The sequence below is a fragment of the Pleuronectes platessa genome, chromosome 12 (assembly GCF_947347685.1).
Source record: "Pleuronectes platessa chromosome 12, fPlePla1.1, whole genome shotgun sequence".
NCBI lineage: Eukaryota > Metazoa > Chordata > Actinopteri > Pleuronectiformes > Pleuronectidae > Pleuronectes > Pleuronectes platessa.
Window position 1 is genome coordinate 1,083,415 of NC_070637.1, and position 25,638 is coordinate 1,109,052.

Genomic DNA, 25,638 nt, shown 5'->3' on the forward strand with positions numbered 1-25,638 from the left:
ATTTTTTTACATAACACAAAGAGTGAGACATTTCTAAGCAATTTTCAGCACTCAGGGTGGGGCTTTAGAGATGCTCCCCAGGCTTGGCTGGTGCTGGAGAATTTTTTCTCCCATGTATTTCATTTTTCCCTAACAAAACATTTTGGACATTTCTAGGCATTCTTGCTATAATGTAAAGTGCCTACAAGTGTCCCATGTATTATTTTTATTTTTTTTACCTAACACAAAGAGTGAGACATTTATAGGCAATTTTCAGCACTCAGGGTGGGGCTTCAGAGTGGGTCCCTGGGCTTGGCTGGTGCTGGAGAATTGTTTCTACCATGTATTGTATTTATCCCGAATAAAACAATTGGGACATTTCTAGGCATTCTTGCTATAATGTAAAGTGCCTACAAGTGTCCCATGTATTTTTTTACATAACACAAAGAGTGAGACATTTCAATGCAATTTTCAGCACTCAGGGTTGGACTTTAGAGATGCTCCCCAAGCTTGGCTGGTGCTCGAGAATTTTTTCTACCATGTATTGTATTTTTCCCTAAAAAAACATTTGGGACATTTCTAGGCATTCTTGCTATAATGTAAATTGCCTACAAGTGTCTCATGTCATTTTTTTACATAACACAAAGAATGAGACATTTCTAGTTATGTTTCAGCACTCAGGCTGGGGCTTTAGAGATGCTCCCCAGGCTTGGCTGGTGCTGGAGATTTTTTTCTCCCATGTATTTCATTTTTCCCTAACAAAACATTTCGGACATTTCTAGGCATTCTTGCTATAATGTAAAGTGCCTACGAGTGTCCTATGTATTATTATTTATTTTTTACCTAACAAAAAGAGTGAGACATTTATAGGCAATTTTCAGCACTCAGGGTGGGGCTTCAGAGTGGGTCCCTGGGCTTGGCTGGTGCTGGAGAAGTTTTTCTCCCATGTATTTCATTTTTCCCTAACAAAACATTTCGGACATTTCTAGGCATTCTTGCTATAATGTAAAGTGCCTACAAGTGTCCCAAGTATTATTATTTTTTTTTTACCTAACACAAAGAGTGAGACATTTATAGGCAATTTTCAGCACTCAGGGTGGGGCTTTAGAGTGGGTCCCTGGTCTTGGCTGGTGCTGGAGAATTTTTTTCTACCATGAATTGTATTTTTCCCAAACAAAACATTTGGGACATTTCTAGATATTCTTGTTGTATTGAAAAGTGCCTACAAGTGTCCTAAGTATTTTTTTGTTTTGTTTTTTACCTAACACAAAGAGTGAGACATTTCTAGGCATTTTTCAGCACTCAGGTTGGGGTTTCAGAGTGGGTCCCCGGGCTTTGCTGGTTCTGGAGAATTTTTTCTACCATGTATTGTATTTTTCCCGAACAAAACATTTGGGACATTTCTAGGCATTCTTGCTATAATGTAAAGTGCCTACAAGTGTCCCATGTCATTTTGTTACAAAACACAAAGAGTGAGACATTTCTAGGCATTTTTCAGCACTCAGGGTTGGGCTTTAGAGTGGCTCCCCAGGCTTGGCTGGTGCTGGAGAATTTTTTCTCCCATGTATTTAATTTTTCCCTAACAAAACATTTCGGACATTTCTCGGCATTCTTGCTATAATGTAAAGTGCCTACAAGTGTCCCATGTATTATTATTTATTTTTTACCTAACACAAAGAGTGAGACATTTATAGGCAATTTTCAGCACTCAGGGTGGGGCTTTAGAGATGCTCCCCAGGCTTGGCTGGTGCTGGAGAATTTGTTCTACCATGTATTGTATTTTTCCCAAAAAAGAAATATTTGGGACATTTCTAGGCATTCTTGCCATAATGTAAATTGCCTACAAGTGTCTCATGTCATTTTTTTACATAACACAAAGAGTGAGACATTTCTAGTTATGTTTCAGCACTCAGGCTGGGGCTTTAGAGATGCTCCCCAGGCTTGGCTGGTGCTGGAGATTTTTTTCTCCCATGTATTTCATTTTTCCCTAATAAAACATTTCAGACATTTCTAGGCATTCTTGCTATAATGTAAAGTGCCTACGAGTGTCCCATGTATTATTATTTATTTTTTACCTAACAAAAAGAGTGAGACATTTATAGGCAATTTTCAGCACTCAGGGTGGGGCTTTAGAGTGGATCCCTGGGCTTGGCTGGTGCTGGAGAATTTTTTCTACCATGTATTGTATTTTACCCGAACAAAACATTTGGGACATGTCTTGGAATTCTTGTTGTATTGAAAAGTGCCTACAAGTGTTCTAAGTATTTTTTTGTTGTTGTTTTTACCTAACACAAAGAGTGAGATATTTCTAGGCATTTTTCAGCACTCAGGGTGGGGCTTCAGAGTGGGTCCCCGGGCTTGGCTGGTTCTGGAGAATTTGTTCTAACATGTATTATATTTTTCCCTAAAAAAACATTTGGGACGTTTCTAGGCATTCTTGCTATAATGTAAAGTGCCTACAAGTGTCCCATGTATTTTTTTACATAACACAAAGAGTGAGACATTTCTAAGCAATTTTCAGCATTCAGGGTGGGGCTTTAGAGATGCTCCCCAGGCTTGGCTGGTGCTGGAGAATTGTTTCTACCATGTATTGTATTTATCCCGAATAAAACAATTGGGACATTTCTAGGCATTCTTGCTATAATGTAAAGTGCCTACAAGTGTCCCATGTATTTTTTTACATAACACAAAGAGTGAGACATTTCAATGCAATTTTCAGCACTCAGGGTTGGACTTTAGAGATGCTCCCCAGGCTTGGCTGGTGCTGGAGAATTTTTTCTACCATGTATTGTGTTTTTCCCTAAAAAAACATTTGGGACATTTCTAGGCATTCTTGTTGTATTGAAAAGTGCCTACAAGTGTCCTAAGTATTTTTTTGTTGTTGTTTTTACCTAACACAAAGATTGAGATATTTCTAGGCATTTTTCAGCACTCAGGTTGGGGCTTCAGAGTGGGTCCCCGGGCTTGGCTGGTTCTGGAGAATTTTTTCTACCATGTATTGTATTTTTCCCTAAAAAAACATTTGGCACGTTTCTAGGCATTCTTGCTATAATGTAAAGTGCCTACAAGTGTCCCATGTATTTTTTTACATAACACAAAGAGTGAGACATTTCTAAGCAATTTTCAGCACTCAGGGTGGGGCTTTAGAGATGCTCCCCAGGCTTGGCTGGTGCTGGAGAATTTTTTCTCCCATGTATTTCATTTTTCCCTAACAAAACATTTTGGACATTTCTAGGCATTCTTGCTATAATGTAAAGTGCCTACAAGTGTCCCATGTATTATTTTTATTTGTTTTACCTAACACAAAGAGTGAGACATTTATAGGCAATTTTCAGCACTCAGGGTGGGGCTTCAGAGTGGGTCCCTGGGCTTGGCTGGTGCTGGAGAATTGTTTCTACCATGTATTGTATTTATCCCGAATAAAACAATTGGGACATTTCTAGACATTCTTGCTATAATGTAAAGTGCCTACAAGTGTCCCACACTGTAAACCCGAATAAGTAAGCAGTACTCAAAAAAATCAATTGCCACAATTTTTTTGAGTTCATAAACTCAAAAGTTTGAGTTAATGGGAGCTTGTATATTTGAAGTTGAAGGTACACATACTTTTTGATTAGTTAAACAAAATGACTGATAAAGCAAAATCAAATATTTCAGCAACAGTAACTTAAAAATACCCATAAGCAAACTCAAATGTTTTCAGTAACAGTTACTCAAAAATATCCATAAGCCACCTCAAATGTTCAGTAACGGTAACTCCAAAAAATGTATTTACATTGCTCAATGCAATAAGTTAGCTGAACTGAATAGTTTAAAGTATAGACACCAAGTATTTTTGTGTTCAATAAACTCAATGTTTATTAGTATATTTTCCAATATTTCCATTTAGTGCAAATCAAAACAGTTGACTTTATGAAACTCCAAAAACTACTAGTACTACCAACTTGTACAATTTCAAACATCAAAGTTAGCCTTTTTTACCCTTCCAAAAGGTTGTCTTGCAAAGACTGCAACAAAAAGAATATTTAAAAACAAACAGACACATTTACATAAAAAACAACAATTGCAAAGGCACAATTGGGGCCATTTTTGTAAACCTTTTAGTCTACATGTAAGGCAGCAGCTACTTTTGGTTTAAATCTACCATAACTCTTATTACAACCCATTTCACAATAATGTTAAAAGGAAACATTGCCACTGCATTTCCGGTAAATATAGGCAATTTGCACAATAAATTCCTTAGTGTGTGCCATATCGCCCTAACTGCTAAATCTGTTGTTCCTGCATTAGTGATGTCACAGTGATGTTGTGGACATGAGCATAGCCTACATAGCTCTGTGAGAGGAAGACCATAACATTTCCTTTTTTCTTGATCAATATAGCAGCACTGAGGAAATTATTGCTTGAATGGACAAAATTGACCATAAATACTGCTTCAACATCTACGTAAAAATGGCAATGTTTCATTTTAAAATGTAAAATTACAAAGTCAGTGTGTAATTTGTGCAAGGTGGCTAAAAACCTAGAGTACAGCAGCAATTTGAACATCAACAGTAGAACAGTTCAATCAACACAGACAATTTACATTTTTATGTTGTGGCTCTTAACAGTGAGACTCCAGAGTCCTCTATTCTTTAAGGCACTCAATTGTCTTGGTCAATTCTTTGGAATATCTGAAATGTGAGGTACATAGATGAGGCCAAAAGTAACCAAGAAGGCATCAGCATGTTTTTCGTTCATGCTCTGCATTTTCATCACAAACTGGGACAAAAAATATTTCAATATCAAAAAGAAGAGTTAACAATTAAAGTAAACACAAAAATTGCATATGCACATGCTGTGCCATCTGGCTGCAAACCAGTGAGGTAGCAACAAGTGCTTGACAGCTTATAGAGCAGCAATTTTAACATTAATAGTTGAACAACAGCTAACACAGACAGTAACATATTCTTGTTATGGATTAGGCTCTTAACTGAATGAGCCAGATTATTCCATTATTGCTTTTCAGATCTTCCAGTTCTACACATGTCCCATCAAGTCATTCTTCAGCGACTGCAGTCTGGGTGACAATTTACATTCTTCCAGACCAAGTAAAATTTTCTGAGCAAATTCAAAGGTGTTGGTCAGTCCTTTGGGATAGCTGAGATTTAGTGCATAGGTAAGGCCGAACATTACCAGAAAGGCATCAGCGAGTCTCGGGAGGGTGGCCACCACTTCACCCTCTAGGACAACTGAGATTTTCTCTGGTTGGTAGTGAACTCGACTCATTGAATTGTCGCTGATTGTTGTAAGGAGAGCAACTGACGCATCCCCAAAACCTGGCTCATCCAAACCATCCTGAAAAAATTTGAGAGAGAGATCATATAATTACAATTACATCCACTGAAACACCATGGGCAATAAGTGGGTGGCAAGCAAAACCCTTTGGCATGTCCATAGAAATTTTGACAAGTATTGTTTTATAAATAAATATAAACAAAAATTAAAATATGAATGTTAAATATAGAATGGGCCTGATATTTATATAATTAGACCTACCACACATGTTTGGAAAAATCCGGAGGTATCTTCACGCAGATACACAGGAAGGGCATGGAGAACAGTGGTACGCCTTGAGTGGATATCATGTAATACCTATGGAGATTAAAATTAATGTTGTGAACAAATTTTGATCATGGAACCTATTACTGGCATTACATAAAGAGTTAATTTGTGATATATATATAATTACCTGTTCATCATGGACTTTGAAAATGTCAGCCAAAGCATCTGCATTCTTTCCAGTTCTAGAAGCCTTTTGTCGGAATAAAGCCATCAAACGAGGAGTGTGGCGATCAAGTTCGGCATAGAATGTGTTAGACAGGTTCTGGTTAGTTATCCGCTGGAACTCTGCAAACACCTACAATTAAGAAGAGGATAAGGGGCAGAACACACAGCACAGTAATGTTGATTAGTTGATAATACGGTAAAACTACACATAGAATCATTGGCCACCAAATGGAAGATATTAAGATTTGCCTTCATTTGGATTGGATAGGTTAGGGCGGTTGGTAGGAATTGACACCAGACCAGTGTAGCAAGGAACGGCCTTGGGGCGTACACTATTAAGGTTAATTATTTTGAGTTTGTAGTTTGCAGTGATGTTTTCCTGGAGTGCATTATACTGAAAGATGTTTTTTATGTTTCTAATATTCTGCCCCTCATGTATTTTAATGTGTCGCCCAAATATTGGAAACACCAACAATTTAATGACATCCAGTTCAGCTCCTCTGCAAACTCAATAAATGTATTGGATTAAATAAGATTGTGCAAGTGTACCCAATAAGGTTACCAGTGAATGCAATATGACATTATTGGCAAAGCAGAACAGGTGAAAAATCAATCCATATTACCTCAGACTGCATGCGAAGAGCAGGCCACAGGTCCAAGAGCTGTTTCACTGGTGGGCAGGACATCACTATTGTCTGTCGCCGCAAGGCGAATGTGGTCTGCATCATCTTACTAATGAGAGGAAGGTTTCTTTCAGTCTTCTTTACTTCTTCAACAATAAGATCCCTCAAATGTTCGAGACTTGAGGAATCTTCTCCTTGGGGAAAGTTTGGCAGAAAGTTAACTTCTGCCCGCTTGGGTCTTTTGATGTTAGTGTGTGAAGGTTCATTGTCAGGGTTTCTTCGGCTTCTTTTTCCAGCATTTACGGTGACCTCTTTACAGCCGACCCTTCTCATCTTGGTCCTGTAGTTACCCATTTTAAACTTGATGCTGTTTTTCCAGCCATTCCATCCAGTGTCAGATCCTGCTTCCTTCAAACATGGATGTTTGGCCACAAGAGCTTCAGCTGCCTTAGCTAACTCTTTGTCACTTGGGTAAGCCTTAAAACCATATATCGTAGAAGCAAGTTGCTCAAGAATGTCATGCTTTTGGTCTCTAGCCAGCCGAAGAGGGGTTCCATTTTTCTCAAATTCCCTATTGCCTTCTGTAAGCATTACCTCAACAACAAATGAAAATGATGGAATCGGAAAAGGACCTGAAGGCCATCTGCTAAGACGTTCCGGTGTTGACATGTCTGAGAGTGTTTCAGCTGATGCAACAGAGCTGGAATCATTTGAAAGGGAAATATGCACAACAGCTTTTTGTGGCAACTCGTTAATGTCCACTAGTGAAGTGAGTTTCCCATCAAAATCTGGATCTTCATAGTGTAAGCTAAAGTCATTGTCCAATTCTAGTTTGTGTTTCAAAATGTTGATTAGTTGGTCAACAGAGCTAGGCCGGGAGCTGAGTTTTAATTTTATAACACGGTCTGCCTCAATGACACGGAGGATCATTTCTGAAGGTTCAGCTGCCATTGCACTAAAAAAAATGAAGAAACATTGAGGGATTAAAAGATTGCACTTACAAAATACAGACCATACACTGATTGATGCACACATTTTTGTATTTAAAAAAGGTATTATTAATAGTTACTTACCAATGAGTAGTCTCAATTCTGTCTCACTTGTAGGAACCTCTTCGGAGTCAACAGCAGCAATCCTTCTATTTGGTATGCAGAGAGTGGGACAGAATCATTGAAATCAGATTGCTGGTGGATGGACAGGCAATGTGTGGCTGAAAGCTCATAAGACCGAAGATGTTCTACATACCAGGAGTCAAAATCACAACAGAGAAAAGAAACATTCTGATTCACAAGGTAGATCTGTTCTAGTTTGCAAAATTTAGACAGTCCCCCACTAACTCCAACTGACACAAACATTCCACTGATATAGTCGATGCCATCAATTATCACCTTTGATGTATGGTAGACAGTATCATTAGCAGTAAGTCCTCTAATGTGAGCCTGAGCTACCTCTGGTAGAGCAGAAACCCAGACAGTTTCAACACTGGATGTTTGGGTTTTCGGCTTGAAAAATGAGGGTGCACCAAGATGATATGCCATCATGTGCTGGTGACTGATTGCGAGTGTTTTCAATATATTTTTGAAGTTTTGAGAGTCATGGACCACTCTTTTGAAGAAGCGATGTTTGGCCTCGAATCGCATCGTCCAAACATGTACTAGGGGTCCAAAGCACTTAACAAGGTTGGGGTAATGTTCCACATAGTGGTGTTTAGGACGCAGCCTAAAGTGAGGGAAAACCTCTTGCAGTATCTGTCTGTGATCGCTGATTTTGCACACAAAATAATCCAAGGTTTCATCAGTAAAAGATGGGCACAATGCTAGTTCCACCACTTCTTTTAATTCCATCAAAACTGCCCATACAACATTGCCCTCTAGCACTTTACTACCTACAAGTAATGGCAGTAGTCTGAGCAGAGTGGCATTTTCATGCGCATTACCTCCGATTGTTCTCCGAGTCATGAATGTCTTAGGAATAGGCTTAGGTTTGTTTACTTTATCAGTGTCCTGATATGGAAAGGAAGATATCTTTTGGTTCAAATACTCTAAAGTGAAGTACTTCAGCCGAATCATTTCTTTAATACAAAGAGAAAGCTCAACGGGAACAATGCCTTCCAGAAGATCATGAAGGATATCTGGAGGAAGACCCGTGATTTGATGGAAGTAGTTCAGGGTCTCATGCAAGACACAATCACCTTTGACACCAAATTGGCTGCTCAGAATGTCACTTTCTAGGACGTTTTGTACATGAAGGTCATGACTGGCTTTGGATCTTGGAACAAACTTTTCCACTCTCACTTCAGTTTTTTGAAACTGTTCACTTGTGGCCATACAGAATCTGCAAACATACTCTGCTTTGAATGACTCTATAAAGCCACCTAATCCATGAGCACCCAGATTGTCAGCAGAAACACAAAAGATGGTGCCTTTCACATTTTGACCTAACGATTCAATGAACACACCATCTTGTTCAAGAATGTGAACATCTCGCATAAATGGAGCAAGTATAGCTGCATACCCATACTTCTTGAGGTCCGTTACTTTAGCAAGCACAGCCAGTTGTATAGTGTGCATTGCTGATCTGTATTTGGGCGGCAGATTGGCAATGACCCAGTATAATGCACAAATTTTGTAAATTTTTCGTGATGTGCCAAGAGGGTTAGCAATTTCAAGGTCATCAATATATAGCTGGATTGCTATGTTTAGTTCTTCTTTTGAGAGTAACATATTTTCATGGAAATGAGAGCCATCACGATATGACACATAATGACCAGGCTCAGAATTAGGTTCTTGAATCTTCTTGAGAATATCTGTGTTTTTAAACAACTCCTGAATCATTTGAAGGATTGGAACATACATGATGGTATGACCAGATGCTTCTAAATGGTACTCTACCGGGATGACCATTGGATAGCTGTGCTCGACAAATGTCTTTCTTCGCTTGGAAGAGGACAGCTCTGCACCTTTGGAGGTACTACTATATACAACATTAGAGTCCATGACCGCACTGACAACTTCATTGAGTGTGGAATCTGTGATATTGTGACCATGTCTCTCCAATATATCACTAACTGCCCCCTTGATCAATGGCTGGGATAAAGAGAAGATCTGATTCAGGTTGTCCACTATTTCCTGTGTGGCTGTGTTTGACACATGAAGGATAGCCTGCATCTTTAAAAATAGAGACGCTAAATTAAGTTTGAGCTGATTTTTTAGTTCAAAGCTATCATGCTGCTCTTCATCCTGTATGTCAGTGCTATTACCTGGACACTCCTCATTCAAGTCACAAGTGACCTCGGAGCTAGTGGACTGAGGATTCTGCGTATGCTCAGAGACAATGTCATTGCGAAAGTCTGATGCAAGATTTGCTCGATGCACTCTGCTTTTATGAGAGTTGAATGAAGAGTACACATTTGTGCTATAGTTACAGTCTTTGTATGGGCAGAGTACCATTTCGTGTTTTTTTAAGTGTGATCTTATGTGACTGAGGAGTACAGACTCAGAAAAAGGGTGCTGATATGTGCATAAAGGGCACCTGAATGTTACAGGTTCCTGACTCTGCCCTGCACTGGTTCTATGTTCTGGAATATGGTATCTTGACAAATGAGTTCCCAGTGCACTAAGTGTTAGAAATGTGCACATGCAATCATCATAGAGGCATGGTAGTGGGCTAACTCTTGAAAAGTGGCTATGCCTCAGTCTACAATGTTTAAATAATTGTGTCCTGGTGGTGAAATTAGCTGAACACAACTTACAGTTCCAAGTCATATTAGGAGCAGCTACCTGAAAATAGAAAATGTAATCATTTTAATATATTTGTCACCTCAAGTAATAGTAAAATGCAAAGTCAATGTAGAAAGACAGGGCTGAGAGTATCAGCTCAACAGCAGCAGTGCTCTGTGTGGACATGCATAGGCAGTGTGTCCTGAACATCAAACAAGGATTTCCCCGCTCCCTGCTTTTTCCACAATTTACAGGAAAACAGGCACTCACAAAGTTCTATTCTTGTTATTAATAAACCAACTGCCAAATCAAGCATTTTTTGTTTTTTTGCAGTCACAAAATTATAAAATGAGTAGGGATGCACCGATATGGAAATTCTTGGCCGATACCGATATTTAAAATAACAATCTGGCCGATAGCCGATACCGATATTTGTTTATTTTCTTTTTGTTGTTATTCATTCACCCTTTTGTGCCAGAAAAATAATTAAATCATTATTTAAAAAGCACTATTTAAAACATTTTCAGCCCTTCATCACTCTTATCTTTTAATGAGCACGAATTTAATCAGATTTATGAAACAATCTTTGATTTAACTAAACTTTATTTAACAGAGACATATTATGCCCATTTTACCGCAAGTTGAAATGGTTCCTTGGGATCTTAATGAAATGACTGTAACATATTTTGGTCAAAATACCACAAGAATAATTTAAAACAGCACCTTTTTACCCTGTCTAAAACAGCCCTGTTAAAGTATCATTATAGAGACACTCTTCTCATTGATTTACGGTATTGCCCGTTTATTAGATGTGTTACGGCTTCTGTGTGTATAACGTATGTTGTCAATTCCCTTGTTACCTGTGCATGAGACGGATGAACAGAGCCGATGCACATGAGAATAAAGTACTTAAACAGACGCTACGCTCATACTTTTTACGTCAAGTTACACTGCGTGAGTCAAGATAACTTAACAAGCCCTTCTCAGTTTGACCTGTTTTTAGTGTCGGGCAGAAATCACATCGCGTCAACACCCACCGTGGCCCTTCGCGATGCTTGTTTTAATTAAACAGTCGGATTCCCCTGGTCCGCACCAGTTCTCAGGGTTCCCCCAGCGGTCGCCGTAGCTGAGGTGATCCGCGAGAAGGGCCCGACACGCGTCCAGAGTGGCCGCCGCTGACCGCGTACCCAGTCCCCTCCAACGGCCCGCCTTCCGCGCCGGCGATGGACACCGCCCCGCGGTCCAAGAGAAAGAAAGCCCCCCCACCAGTAACGCCGTGAGGTGCCACCGGATGAGGACCTCCCGGTGCCGCGCACTGAGCCTCCGGTCGGCGCGGAGAGGAGGGCGACGGAGCGACTGCTCCCCCAGCCGCGGCACGTGCCCAGCGGTTTTACCACAAATATGAACATCGGCCGATGTACGACCGATAAATTGGTGCACCCCTAAAAATGAGTTACATACATTTAACCCCTTAACTTACCTAGCAAAACTAGAAGAAGATATTCCAGTGGGGTAGTCTAAGATTCGGTTTTAAATTTGCCAAGGAGGATGAGGATGCTCCAACAGATTGGTTTACCTGGATGTTGAAATTAGAGTTTACATGATTAACACACTAAAAAAATAACACACTGCCATGTATCATCAAAACTTTACATCACACAAGTTCAGTAAGTTCCCGACAAGTCTTGCTAGCTTAGTAGATAGGACTACTTTTATACATATAAATTGTCATATTTGTGTAATGTGTGGCTCACATTCTTAACTTCAAATTGAATACTTACAATTGTATCCTTGGGCGTTAATGACTTAGAACCAGAAGCACAAAAGACAGGTCTGCAGGTCTTCTCTGTCGTTTTCTGTCGGTACCGGTGAGGAACACTATCTCTGGGTAAAACTCGGTGCGCGCCTTCTAGAGATTAACCTCCGGTCAAAGCCCGCTCAAACGGAAGCTTAACCGTCAGAACAGGAAATGAACCTCAAACTTCAAAGTAAAATCGTGTAGGTACTACCTGTGGAGACGATTTTGTAGTTTGTTAATATTTAATAGATACATTTACACCGTTCCGTCGGACTGTTTATTTCTTAAAATTCACTTATACTTATTCTGTAAATATGAGGGCACCAACTTGTAAATCGCGATTGACTTTTCGATCTCTTAAGTACTCTTCACAGTCGACGCCTTTCGCTATCGGGAAACACTGTCTGCAGATGCGCCGCAGACAGGCTGTGCGTCGCGGCGGTCTCTGGCAGCAAGTCCGCTGCTGGTGGCAGATCTGCAGCAGAGCTGCTGGAATAAAAACTTAATCTTGGAAACTGTAGATTTATGAGTCTCTGCACATTTTAAATTTTAAGTAGTACTTACAGAATCTACAAAAATAGTTCATGTAAATCAAAAATTATTAGTTACACATACTCTAAAATTAGAATGTCGTTTTGGTACTCAATATGTTTAAGCAAGGAGAACTTCTTAACAGATTTTAAGTTTACACTACTCAATCCAGTTGATTAATTTGAGCATTCGGGTTAACAGTGCATGCATTTTTTTACATAACACAAAGAGTGAGACATTTCAATGCAATTTTCAGCACTCAGGGTTGGACTTTAGAGATGCTCCCCAGGCTTGGCTGGTGCTGGAGAATTTTTTCTACCATGTATTGTATTTTTCCCTAAAAAAACATTTGGGACATTTCTAGGCATTCTTGTTGTATTGAAAAGTGCCTACAAGTGTCCTAAGTATTTTTTTGTTGTTGTTTTTACCTAACACAAAGATTGAGATATTTCTAGGCATTTTTCAGCACTCAGGTTGGGGCTTCAGAGTGGGTCCCCGGGCTTGGCTGGTTCTGGAGAATTTTTTCTACCATGTATTGTATTTTTCCCTAAAAAAACATTTGAGACGTTTCTAGGCATTCTTGCTATAATGTAAAGTGCCTACAAGTGTCCCATGTATTTTTTTACATAACACAAAGAGTGAGACATTTCTAAGCAATTTTCAGCACTCAGGGTGGGGCTTTAGAGATGCTCCCCAGGCTTGGCTGGTGCTGGAGAATTTTTTCTCCCATGTATTTCATTTTTCCCTAACAAAACATTTTGGACATTTCTAGGCATTCTTGCTATAATGTAAAGTGCCTACAAGTGTCCCATGTATTATTTTTATTTTTTTTACCTAACACAAAGAGTGAGACATTTATAGGCAATTTTCAGCACTCAGGGTGGGGCTTCAGAGTGGGTCCCTGGGCTTGGCTGGTGCTGGAGAATTGTTTCTACCATGTATTGTATTTATCCCGAATAAAATAATTGGGACATTTCTAGGCATTCTTGCTATAATGTAAAGTGCCTACAAGTGTCCCATGTATTTTTTTACATAACACAAAGAGTGAGACATTTCAATGCAATTTTCAGCAGTCAGGGTTGGACTTTAGAGATGCTCCCCAGGCTTGGCTGGTGCTGGAGAATTTTTTCTACCATGTATTGTATTTTTCCCTAAAAAAACATTTGGGACATTTCTAGACATTCTTGCTATAATGTAAAGTGCCTACAAGTGTCTCATGTCATTTTTTTACTTAACACAAAGAGTGAGACATTTCTAGTTATGTTTCAGCACTCAGGCTGGGGCTTTAGAGATGCTCCCCAGGCTTGGCTGGTGCTGGAGATTTTTTTCTCCCATGTTTTTCATTTTTCCCTAACAAAACATTTCGGACATTTCTAGGCATTCTTGCTATAATGTAAAGTGCGTACGACTGTCCCATGTATTATTATTTATTTTTTACCTAACAAAAAGAGTGAGACATTTATAGGCAATTTTCAGCACTCAGGGTGGGGCTTCAGAGTGGGTCCCTGGGCTTGGCTGCTGCTGGAGAATTTTTTCTACCATGTATTGTATTTTTCCCTAAAAAAACATTTGGGACATTTCTAGGCATTCTTGTTGTATTGAAAAGTGCCTACAAGTGTTCTAAGTATTTTTTTGTTGTTGTTTTTACCTAACACAAAGAGTGAGATATTTCTAGGCATTTTTCAGCACTCAGGTTGGGGCTTCAGAGTGGGTCCCCGGGCTTGGCTGGTTCTGGAGAATTTGTTCTAACATGTATTATATTTTTCCCTAAAAAAACATTTGGGACGTTTCTAGGCATTCTTGCTATAATGTAAAGTGCCTACAAGTGTCCCATGTATTTTTTTACATAACACAAAGAGTGAGACATTTCTAAGCAATTTTCAGCATTCAGGGTGGGGCTTTAGAGATGCTCCCCAGGCTTGGCTGGTGCTGGAGAATTTGTTCTACCATGTATTGTATTTTTCCCAAAAAAGAAATATTTGGGACATTTCTAGGCATTCTTGCTATAATGTAAATTGCCTACAAGTGTCTCATGTCATTTTTTTACATAACACAAAGTGTGAGACATTTCTAGTTATGTTTCAGCACTCAGGCTGGGGCTTTAGAGATGCTCCCCAGGCTTGGCTGGTGCTGGAGATTTTTTTCTCCCATGTATTTCATTTTTCCCTAATAAAACATTTCAGACATTTCTAGGCATTCTTGCTATAATGTAAAGTGCCTACGAGTGTCCCATGTATTATTATTTATTTTTTACCTAACAAAAAGAGTGAGACATTTATAGGCAATTTTCAGCACTCAGGGTGGGGCTTTAGAGTGGGTCCCTGGGCTTGGCTGGTGCTGGAGAATTTTTTCTCCCATGTATTTCATTTTTCCCTAACAAAACATTTTGGACATTTCTAGGCATTCTTGCTATAATGTAAAGTGCCTACAAGTGTCCCATGTATTATTTTATTTTTTTTACCTAACACAAAGAGTGAGACATTTATAGGCAATTTTCAGCACTCAGGGTGGGGCTTCAGAGTGGGTCCCTGGGCTTGGCTGGTGCTGGAGAATTGTTTCTACCATGTATTGTATTTATCCCGAATAAAACAATTGGGACATTTCTAGGCATTCTTGCTATAATGTAAAGTGCCTACAAGTGTCCCATGTATTTTTTTACATAACACAAAGATTTAGACATTTCAATGCAATTTTCAGCACTCAGGGTTGGACTTTAGAGATGCTCCCCAGGCTTGGCTGGTGCTGGAGAATTTTTTCTACCATGTATTGTGTTTTTCCCTAAAAAAACATTTGGGACATTTCTAGGCATTCTTGTTGTATTGAAAAGTGCCTACAAGTGTCCTAAGTATTTTTTTGTTGTTGTTTTTACCTAACACAAAGATTGAGATATTTCTAGGCATTTTTCAGCACTCAGGTTGGGGCTTCAGAGTGGGTCCCCGGGCTTGGCTGGTTCTGGAGAATTTTTTCTACCATGTATTGTATTTTTCCCTAAAAAAACATTTGGGACGTTTCTAGGCATTCTTCCTATAATGTAAAGTGCCTACAAGTGTCCCATGTATTTTTTTACATAACACAAAGAGTGAGACATTTCTAAGCAATTTTCAGCACTCAGGGTGGGGCTTTAGAGATGCTCCCCAGGCTTGGCTGGTGCTGGAGAATTTTTTCTCCCATGTATTTCATTTTTCCCTAACAAAACATTTTGGACATTTCTAGGCATTCTTGCTATAATGTAAAGTGCCTACAAGTGTCCCATGTATTATTTTTATTTTTTTTACCTAACACAAAGAGTGAGACATTTATAGGCAATTTTCAGCACTCAGGGTGGGGCTTCAGAGTGGGTCCCTGGGCTTGGCTGGTGCTGGAGAATTGTTTCTACCATGTATTGTATTTATCCCGAATAAAACAATTGGGACATTTCTAGGCATTCTTGCTATAATGTAAAGTGCCTACAAGTGTCCCATGTATTTTTTTACATAACACAAAGAGTGAGACATTTCAATGCAATTTTCAGCACTCAGGGTTGGACTTTAGAGATGCTCCCCAGGCTTGGCTGGTGCTGGAGAATTTTTTCTACCATGTATTGTGTTTTTCCCTAAAAAAACATTTGGGACATTTCTAGGCATTCTTGTTGTATTGAAAAGTGCCTACAAGTGTCCTAAGTATTTTTTTGTTGTTGTTTTTACCTAACACAAAGATTGAGATATTTCTAGGCATTTTTCAGCACTCAGGTTGGGGCTTCAGAGTGGGTCCCCGGGCTTGGCTGGTTCTGGAGAATTTTTTCTACCATGTATTGTATTTTTCCCTGAAAAAACATTTGGGACGTTTCTAGGCATTCTTGCTATGATGTAAATTGCCTACAAGTGTCTCATGTCATTTTTTTACATAACACAAAGAGTGAGACATTTCTAGTTATGTTTCAGCACTCAGGCTGGGGCTTTAGAGATGCTCCCCAGGCTTGGCTGGTGCTGGAGAAGTTTTTCTCCCATGTATTTCATTTTTCCCTAACAAAACATTTCGGACATTTCTAGGCATTCTTGCTATAATGTAAAGTGCCTACAAGTGTCCCAAGTATTATTATTTTTTTTTTACCTAACACAAAGAGTGAGACATTTATAGGCAGTTTTCAGCACTAAGGGTGGGGCTTTAGAGTGGGTCCCTGGTCTTGGCTGGTGCTGGAGAATTTTTTCTACCATGAATTGTATTTTTCCCAAACAAAACATTTGGGACATTTCTAGGCATTCTTGTTGTATTGAAAAGTGCCTACAAGTGTCCTAAGTATTTTTTTGTTTTGTTTTTTACCTAACACAAAGTGTGAGACATTTCTAGGCATTTTTCAGCACTTAGGTTGGGGTTTCAGAGTGGGTCCCCGGGCTTTGCTGGTTCTGGAGAATTTTTTCTACCATGTATTGTATTTTTCCCGAACAAAACATTTGGGACATTTCTAGGCATTCTTGCTATAATGTAAAGTGCCTACAAGTGTCCCATGTCATTTTGTTACAAAACACAAAGAGTGAGACATTTCTAGGCATTTTTCAGCACTCAGGGTTGGGCTTTAGAGTGGCTCCCCAGGCTTGGCTGGTGCTGGAGAATTTTTTCTCCCATGTATTTAATTTTTCCCTAACAAAACATTTCGGACATTTCTCGGCATTCTTGCTATAATGTAAAGTTCCTACAAGTGTCCCATGTATTATCATTTATTTTTTACCTAACACAAAGAGTGAGACATTTATAGGCAATTTTCAGCACTCAGGGTGGGGCTTTAGAGATGCTCCCCAGGCTTGGCTGGTGCTGGAGAATTTGTTCTACCATGTATTGTATTTTTCCCAAAAAAGAAATATTTGGGACATTTCTAGGCATTCTTGCTATAATGTAAATTGCCTACAAGTGTCTCATGTCATTTTTTTACATAACACAAAGAGTGAGACATTTCTAGTTATGTTTCAGCACTCAGGCTGGGGCTTTAGAGATGCTCCCCAGGCTTGGCTGGTGCTGGAGATTTTTTTCTCCCATGTATTTCATTTTTCCCTAATAAAACATTTCAGACATTTCTAGGCATTCTTGCTATAATGTAAAGTGCCTACGAGTGTCCCATGTATTATTATTTATTTTTTACCTAACAAAAAGAGTGAGACATTTATAGGCAATTTTCAGCACTCAGGGTGGGGCTTTAGAGTGGGTCCCTGGGCTTGGCTGGTGCTGGAGAATTTTTTCTACCATGTATTGTATTTTACCCGAACAAAACATTTGGGACATGTCTTGGAATTCTTGTTGTATTGAAAAGTGCCTACAAGTGTTCTAAGTATTTTTTTGTTGTTGTTTTTACCTAACACAAAGAGTGAGATATTTCTAGGCATTTTTCAGCACTCAGGTTGGGGCTTCAGAGTGGGTCCCCGGGCTTGGCTGGATCTGGAGAATTTGTTCTAACATGTATTATATTTTTCCCTAAAAAAACATTTGGGACGTTTCTAGGCATTCTTGCTATAATGTAAAGTGCCTACAAGTGTCCCATGTATTTTTTTACATAACACAAAGAGTGAGACATTTCTAAGCAATTTTCAGCATTCAGGGTGGGGCTTTAGAGATGCTCCCCAGGCTTGGCTGGTGCTGGAGAATTTGTTCTACCATGTATTGTATTTTTCCCAAAAAAGAAATATTTGGGACATTTCTAGGCATTCTTGCTATAATGTAAATTGCCTACAAGTGTCTCATGTCATTTTTTTACATAACACAAAGAGTGAGACATTTCTAGTTATGTTTCAGCACTCAGGCTGGGGCTTTAGAGATGCTCCCCAGGCTTGGCTGGTGCTGGAGATTTTTTTCTCCCATGTATTTCATTTTTCCCTAATAAAACATTTCAGACATTTCTAGGCATTCTTGCTATAATGTAAAGTGCCTACGAGTGTCCCATGTATTATTATTTATTTTTTACCTATCAAAAAGAGTGAGACATTTATAGGCAATTTTCAGCACTCAGGGTGGGGCTTTAGAGTGGGTCCCTGGGCTTGGCTGGTGCTGGAGAATTTTTTCTCCCATGTATTTCATTTTTCCCTAACAAAACATTTTGGACATTTCTAGGCATTCTTGCTATAATGTAAAGTGCCTACAAGTGTCCCATGTATTATTTTATTTTTTTTACCTAACACAAAGAGTGAGACATTTATAGGCAATTTTCAGCACTCAGGGTGGGGCTTCAGAGTGGGTCCCTGGGCTTGGCTGGTGCTGGAGAATTGTTTCTACCATGTATTGTATTTATCCCGAATAAAACAATTGGGACATTTCTAGGCATTCTTGCTATAATGTAAAGTGCCTACAAGTGTCCCATGTATTTTTTTACATAACACAAAGAGTGAGACATTTCAATGCAATTTTCAGCACTCAGGGTTGGACTTTAGAGATGCTCCCCAGGCTTGGCTGGTGCTGGAGAATTTTTTCTCCCATGTATTTCATTTTTCCCTAACAAAACATTTTGGACATTTCTAGGCATTCTTGCTATAATGTAAAGTGCCTACAAGTGTCCCATGTATTATTTTTATTTTTTTTACCTAACACAAAGAGTGAGACATTTATAGGCAATTTTCAGCACTCAGGGTGGGGCTTCAGAGTGGGTCCCTGGGCTTGGCTGGTGCTGGAGAATTGTTTCTACCATGTATTGTATTTATCCCGAATAAAACAATTGGGACATTTCTAGGCATTCTTGCTATAATGTAAAGTGCCTACAAGTGTCCCATGTATTTTTTTACATAACACAAAGAGTGAGACATTTCAATGCAATTTTCAGCACTCAGGGTTGGACTTTAGAGATGCTCCCCAGGCTTGGCTGGTGCTGGAGAATTTTTTCTACCATGTATTGTATTTTTCCCTAAAAAAACATTTGGGACATTTCTAGACATTCTTGCTATAATGTAAAGTGCCTACAAGTGTCTCATGTCATTTTTTTACTTAACACAAAGAGTGAGACATTTCTAGTTATGTTTCAGCACTCAGGCTGGGGCTTTAGAGATGCTCCCCAGGCTTGGCTGGTGCTGGAGATTTTTTTCTCCCATGTTTTTCATTTTTCCCTAACAAAACATTTTGGACATTTCTAGGCATTCTTGCTATAATGTAAAGTGCCTACGAGTGTCCCATGTATTATTATTTATTTTTTACCTAACAAAAAGAGTGAGACATTTATAGGCAATTTTCAGCACTCAGGGTGGGGCTTCAGAGTGGGTCCCTGGGCTTGGCTGCTGCTGGAGAAGTTTTTCTACCATGTATTGTATTTTTCCCTAAAAAAACATTTGGGACATTTCTAGGCATTCTTGTTGTATTGAAAAGTGCCTACAAGTGTCCTAAGTATTTTTTTGTTGTTGTTTTTACCTAACACAAAGAGTGAGATATTTCTAGGCATTTTTCAGCACTCAGGTTGGGGCTTCAGAGTGGGTCCCCGGGCTTGGCTGGTTCTGGAGAATTTTTTCTACCATGTATTGTATTTTTCCCTAAAAAAACATTTGGGACGTTTCTAGTTATTCTTGCTATAATGTAAAGTGCCTACAAGTGTCCCATGTATTTTTTTACATAACACAAAGAGTGAGACATTTCTAAGCAATTTTCAGCACTCAGGGTGGGGCTTCAGAGTGGGTCCCTGGGCTTGGCTGCTGCTGGAGAATTTTTTCCACCATGTATTGTATTTTTCCCTAAAAAAACATTTGGGACATTTCTAGGCATTCTTGCTATAATGTAAAGTGCCTACAAGTGTCCCATGTCATTTTGTTACAAAACACAAAGAGTGAGACGTTTCTAGGCATTTTTCAGCACTCAGGGTTGGGCTTTAGAGTGGCTCCCCAGGCTTGGCTGGTGCTGGAGAATTTTTTCTCCCATGTATTTAATTTTTCGTAACAAAACATTTCGGACATTTCTCGGCATTCTTGCTATAATGTAAAGTGCCTACAAGTGTCCCATGTATTATCATTTATTTTTTACCTAACACAAAGAGTGAGACATTTATAGGCAATTTTCAGCACTCAGGGTGGGGCTTTAGAGATGCTCCCCAGGCTTGGCTGGTGCTGGAGAATTTGTTCTACCATGTATTGTATTTTTCCCAAAAAAGAAATATTTGGGACATTTCTAGGCATTCTTGCTATAATGTAAATTGCCTACAAGTGTCTCATGTCATTTTTTTACATAACACAAAGAGTGAGACATTTCTAGTTATGTTTCAGCACTCAGGCTGGGGCTTTAGAGATGCTCCCCAGGCTTGGCTGGTGCTGGAGATTTTTTTCTCCCATGTATTTCATTTTTCCCTAATAAAACATTTCAGACATTTCTAGGCATTCTTGCTATAATGTAAAGTGCCTACGAGTGTCCCATGTATTATTATTTATTTTTTACCTAACAAAAAGAGTGAGACATTTATAGGCAATTTTCAGCACTCAGGGTGGGGCTTTAGAGTGGGTCCCTGGGCTTGGCTGGTGCTGGAGAATTTTTTCTACCATGTATTGTATTTTACCCGAACAAAACATTTGGGACATGTCTTGGAATTCTTGTTGTATTGAAAAGTGCCTACAAGTGTTCTAAGTATTTTTTTGTTGTTGTTTTTACCTAACACAAAGAGTGAGATATTTCTAGGCATTTTTCAGCACTCAGGTTGGGGCTTCAGAGTGGGTCCCCGGGCTTGGCTGGTTCTGGAGAATTTGTTCTAACATGTATTATATTTTTCCCTAAAAAAACATTTGGGACGTTTCTAGGCATTCTTGCTATAATGTAAAGTGCCTACAAGTGTCCCATGTATTTTTTTACATAACACAAAGAGTGAGACATTTCTAAGCAATTTTCAGCATTCAGGGTGGGGCTTTAGAGATGCTCCCCAGGCTTGGCTGGTGCTGGAGAATTTGTTCTACCATGTATTGTATTTTTCCCAAAAAAGAAATATTTGGGACATTTCTAGGCATTCTTGCTATAATGTAAATTGCCTACAAGTGTCTCATGTCATTTTTTTACATAACACAAAGAGTGAGACATTTCTAGTTATGTTTCAGCACTCAGGCTGGGGCTTTAGAGATGCTCTCCAGGCTTGGCTGGTGCTGGAGATTTTTTTCTCCCATGTATTTCATTTTTCCCTAATAAAACATTTCAGACATTTCTAGGCATTCTTGCTATAATGTAAAGTGCCTACGAGTGTCCCATGTATTATTATTTATTTTTTACCTATCAAAAAGAGTGAGACATTTATAGGCAATTTTCAGCACTCAGGGTGGGGCTTTAGAGTGGGTCCCTGGGCTTGGCTGGTGCTGGAGAATTTTTTCTCCCATGTATTTCATTTTTCCCTAACAAAACATTTTGGACATTTCTAGGCATTCTTGCTATAATGTAAAGTGCCTACAAGTGTCCCATGTATTATTTTATTTTTTTTACCTAACACAAAGAGTGAGACATTTATAGGCAATTTTCAGCACTCAGGGTGGGGCTTCAGAGTGGGTCCCTGGGCTTGGCTGGTGCTGGAGAATTGTTTCTACCATGTATTGTATTTATCCCGAATAAAACAATTGGGACATTTCTAGGCATTCTTGCTATAATGTAAAGTGCCTACAAGTGTCCCATGTATTTTTTTACATAACACAAAGAGTGAGACATTTCAATGCAATTTTCAGCACTCAGGGTTGGACTTTAGAGATGCTCCCCAGGCTTGGCTGGTGCTGGAGAATTTTTTCTCCCATGTATTTCATTTTTCCCTAACAAAACATTTTGGACATTTCTAGGCATTCTTGCTATAATGTAAAGTGCCTACAAGTGTCCCATGTATTATTTTTATTTTTTTTACCTAACACAAAGAGTGAGACATTTATAGGCAATTTTCAGCACTCAGGGTGGGGCTTCAGAGTGGGTCCCTGGGCTTGGCTGGTGCTGGAGAATTGTTTCTACCATGTATTGTATTTATCCCGAATAAAACAATTGGGACATTTCTAGGCATTCTTGCTATAATGTAAAGTGCCTACAAGTGTCCCATGTATTTTTTTACATAACACAAAGAGTGAGACATTTCAATGCAATTTTCAGCACTCAGGGTTGGACTTTAGAGATGCTCCCCAGGCTTGGCTGGTGCTGGAGAATTTTTTCTACCATGTATTGTATTTTTCCCTAAAAAAACATTTGGGACATTTCTAGACATTCTTGCTATAATGTAAAGTGCCTACAAGTGTCTCATGTCATTTTTTTACTTAACACAAAGAGTGAGACATTTCTAGTTATGTTTCAGCACTCAGGCTGGGGCTTTAGAGATGCTCCCCAGGCTTGGCTGGTGCTGGAGATTTTTTTCTCCCATGTTTTTCATTTTTCCCTAACAAAACATTTTGGACATTTCTAGGCATTCTTGCTATAATGTAAAGTGCCTACGAGTGTCCCATGTATTATTATTTATTTTTTACCTAACAAAAAGAGTGAGACATTTATAGGCAATTTTCAGCACTCAGGGTGGGGCTTCAGAGTGGGTCCCTGGGCTTGGCTGCTGCTGGAGAAGTTTTTCTACCATGTATTGTATTTTTCCCTAAAAAAACATTTGGGACATTTCTAGGCATTCTTGTTGTATTGAAAAGTGCCTACAAGTGTCCTAAGTATTTTTTTGTTGTTGTTTTTACCTAACACAAAGAGTGAGATATTTCTAGGCATTTTTCAGCACTCAGGTTGGGGCTTCAGAGTGGGTCCCCGGGCTTGGCTGGTTCTGGAGAATTTTTTCTACCATGTATTGTATTTTTCCCTAAAAAAACATTTGGGACGTTTCTAGTTATTCTTGCTATAATGTAAAGTGCCTACAAGTGTCCCATGTATTTTTTTACATAACACAAAGAGTGAGACATTTCTAAGCAATTTTCAGCACTCAGGGTGGGGCTTCAGAGTGGGTCCCTGGGCTTGGCTGCTGCTGGAGAATTTTTTCCACCATGTATTGTATTTTTCCCTAAAAAAACATTTGGGACATTTCTAGGCATTCTTGCTATAATGTAAAGTGCCTACAAGTGTCCCATGTCATTTTGTTACAAAACACAAAGAGTGAGACATTTCTAGGCATTTTTCAGCACTCAGGGTTGGGCTTTAGAGTGGCTCCCCAGGCTTGGCTGGTGCTGGAGAATTTTTTCTCCCATGTATTTAATTTTTCGTAACAAAACATTTCGGACATTTCTCGGCATTCTTGCTATAATGTAAAGTGCCTACAAGTGTCCCATGTATTATTATTTATTTTTTACCTAACACAAAGAGTGAGACATTTATAGGCAATTTTCAGTACTCAGGGTGGGGCTTTAGAGTGGGTCCCTGGGCTTGGCTGGTGCTGGAGAATTTTTTCTACCATGTATTGTATTTTACCCGAACAAAACATTTGGGACATGTCTTGGCATTCTTGTTGTATTGAAAAGTGCCTACAAGTGTCCTAAGTATTTTTGTGTTGTTGTTTTTACCTAACACAAAGAGTGAGACATTTCAATGCAAATTTCAGCACTCAGGGTTGGACTTTAGAGATGCTCCCCAAGCTTGGCTGGTGCTCGAGAATTTTTTCTACCATGTATTGTATTTTTCCCTAAAAAAACATTTGGGACATTTCTAGGCATTCTTGCTATAATGTAAATTGCCTACAAGTGTCTCATGTCATTTTTTTACATAACACAAAGAATGAGACATTTCTAGTTATATTTCAGCACTCAGGCTGGGGCTTTAGAGATGCTCCCCAGGCTTGGCTGGTGCTGGAGATTTTTTTCTCCCATGTATTTCATTTTTCCCTAACAAAACATTTCGGACATTTCTAGGCATTCTTGCTATAATGTAAAGTGCCTACGAGTGTCCTATGTATTATTATTTATTTTTTACCTAACAAAAAGAGTGAGACATTTATAGGCAATTTTCAGCACTCAGGGTGGGGCTTCAGAGTGGGTCCCTGGGCCTGGCTGCTGCTGGAGAATTTTTTCCACCATGTATTGTATTTTTCCCTAAAAAAACATTTGGGACATTTCTAGGCATTCTTGCTATAATGTAAAGTGCCTACAAGTGTCCCAAGTATTATTATTTTTTTTTTACCTAACACAAAAAGTGAGACATTTATAGGCAATTTTCAGCACTCAGGGTGGGGCTTCAGAGTGGGTCCCTGGGCTTGGCTGCTGCTGGAGAAGTTTTTCTACCATGTATTGTATTTTTCCCTAAAAAAACATTTGGGACATTTCTAGGCATTCTTGTTGTATTGAAAAGTGCCTACAAGTGTCCTAAGTATTTTTTTGTTGTTGTTTTTACCTAACACAAAGAGTGAGATATTTCTAGGCATTTTTCAGCACTCAGGTTGGGGCTTCAGAGTGGGTCCCCGGGCTTGGCTGGTTCTGGAGAATTTTTTCTACCATGTATTGTATTTTTCCCTAAAAAAACATTTGGGACGTTTCTAGTTATTCTTGCTATAATGTAAAGTGCCTACAAGTGTCCCATGTATTTTTTTACATAACACAAAGAGTGAGACATTTCTAAGCAATTTTCAGCACTCAGGGTGGGGCTTCAGAGTGGGTCCCTGGGCTTGGCTGCTGCTGGAGAATTTTTTCCACCATGTATTGTATTTTTCCCTAAAAAAACATTTGGGACATTTCTAGGCATTCTTGCTATAATGTAAAGTGCCTACAAGTGTCCCATGTCATTTTGTTACAAAACACAAAGAGTGAGACGTTTCTAGGCATTTTTCAGCACTCAGGGTTGGGCTTTAGAGTGGCTCCCCAGGCTTGGCTGGTGCTGGAGAATTTTTTCTCCCATGTATTTAATTTTTCGTAACAAAACATTTCGGACATTTCTCGGCATTCTTGCTATAATGTAAAGTGCCTACAAGTGTCCCATGTATTATCATTTATTTTTTACCTAACACAAAGAGTGAGACATTTATAGGCAATTTTCAGCACTCAGGGTGGGGCTTTAGAGATGCTCCCCAGGCTTGGCTGGTGCTGGAGAATTTGTTCTACCATGTATTGTATTTTTCCCAAAAAAGAAATATTTGGGACATTTCTAGGCATTCTTGCTATAATGTAAATTGCCTACAAGTGTCTCATGTCATTTTTTTACATAACACAAAGAGTGAGACATTTCTAGTTATGTTTCAGCACTCAGGCTGGGGCTTTAGAGATGCTCCCCAGGCTTGGCTGGTGCTGGAGATTTTTTTCTCCCATGTATTTCATTTTTCCCTAATAAAACATTTCAGACATTTCTAGGCATTCTTGCTATAATGTAAAGT

At 39.2% G+C, this 25,638-nt stretch overlaps 2 protein-coding genes across 2 annotated transcripts; both read right to left on the reverse strand.

The window, feature by feature from the left end:
• Nucleotides 1-4,998: 4,998 nt before the first annotated feature.
• LOC128453794 (sterile alpha motif domain-containing protein 3-like) lies at nucleotides 4,999-8,234 on the reverse strand. The gene is made up of 5 exons (XM_053436884.1): nucleotides 7,445-8,234; nucleotides 6,372-7,326; nucleotides 5,711-5,878; nucleotides 5,518-5,613; nucleotides 4,999-5,316 (listed from the first exon to the last, which is right to left on the reverse strand). Exons 2-5 carry the CDS (start codon nucleotides 7,320-7,322, stop codon nucleotides 4,999-5,001), a joined length of 1,533 nt encoding a protein of 510 aa, XP_053292859.1. The 5' UTR covers nucleotides 7,323-7,326; nucleotides 7,445-8,234.
• LOC128453795 (uncharacterized) lies at nucleotides 7,457-12,568 on the reverse strand. Its single transcript, XM_053436885.1, has 3 exons — nucleotides 11,571-12,568; nucleotides 8,689-10,150; nucleotides 7,457-7,608 (listed from the first exon to the last, which is right to left on the reverse strand). Exons 2-3 carry the CDS (start codon nucleotides 10,133-10,135, stop codon nucleotides 7,457-7,459), a joined length of 1,599 nt encoding a protein of 532 aa, XP_053292860.1. The 5' UTR covers nucleotides 10,136-10,150; nucleotides 11,571-12,568.
• Nucleotides 12,569-25,638: the final 13,070 nt, after the last annotated feature.

Coding starts and splice junctions, on each gene's coding strand:
- LOC128453794 (XM_053436884.1), bottom strand. CDS start 7,322: ATGGCAGCTGAACCTTCAGAAATGATCCTCCGTGTCATTGAGGCAGAC. Junction 5,614..5,710: donor TCAAAGTCCATGATGAACAG/GTAATTATATAT, acceptor TAATCTCCATAG/GTATTACATGATATCCACTC. Junction 5,317..5,517: donor GATTTTTCCAAACATGTGTG/GTAGGTCTAATT, acceptor AAATTTTTTCAG/GATGGTTTGGATGAGCCAGG.
- LOC128453795 (XM_053436885.1), bottom strand. CDS start 10,135: ATGACTTGGAACTGTAAGTTGTGTTCAGCTAATTTCACCACCAGGACA. Junction 7,609..8,688: donor CAGATTCTGTATGGCCACAA/GTGAACAGTTTC, acceptor CCTGGTATGTAG/AACATCTTCGGTCTTATGAG.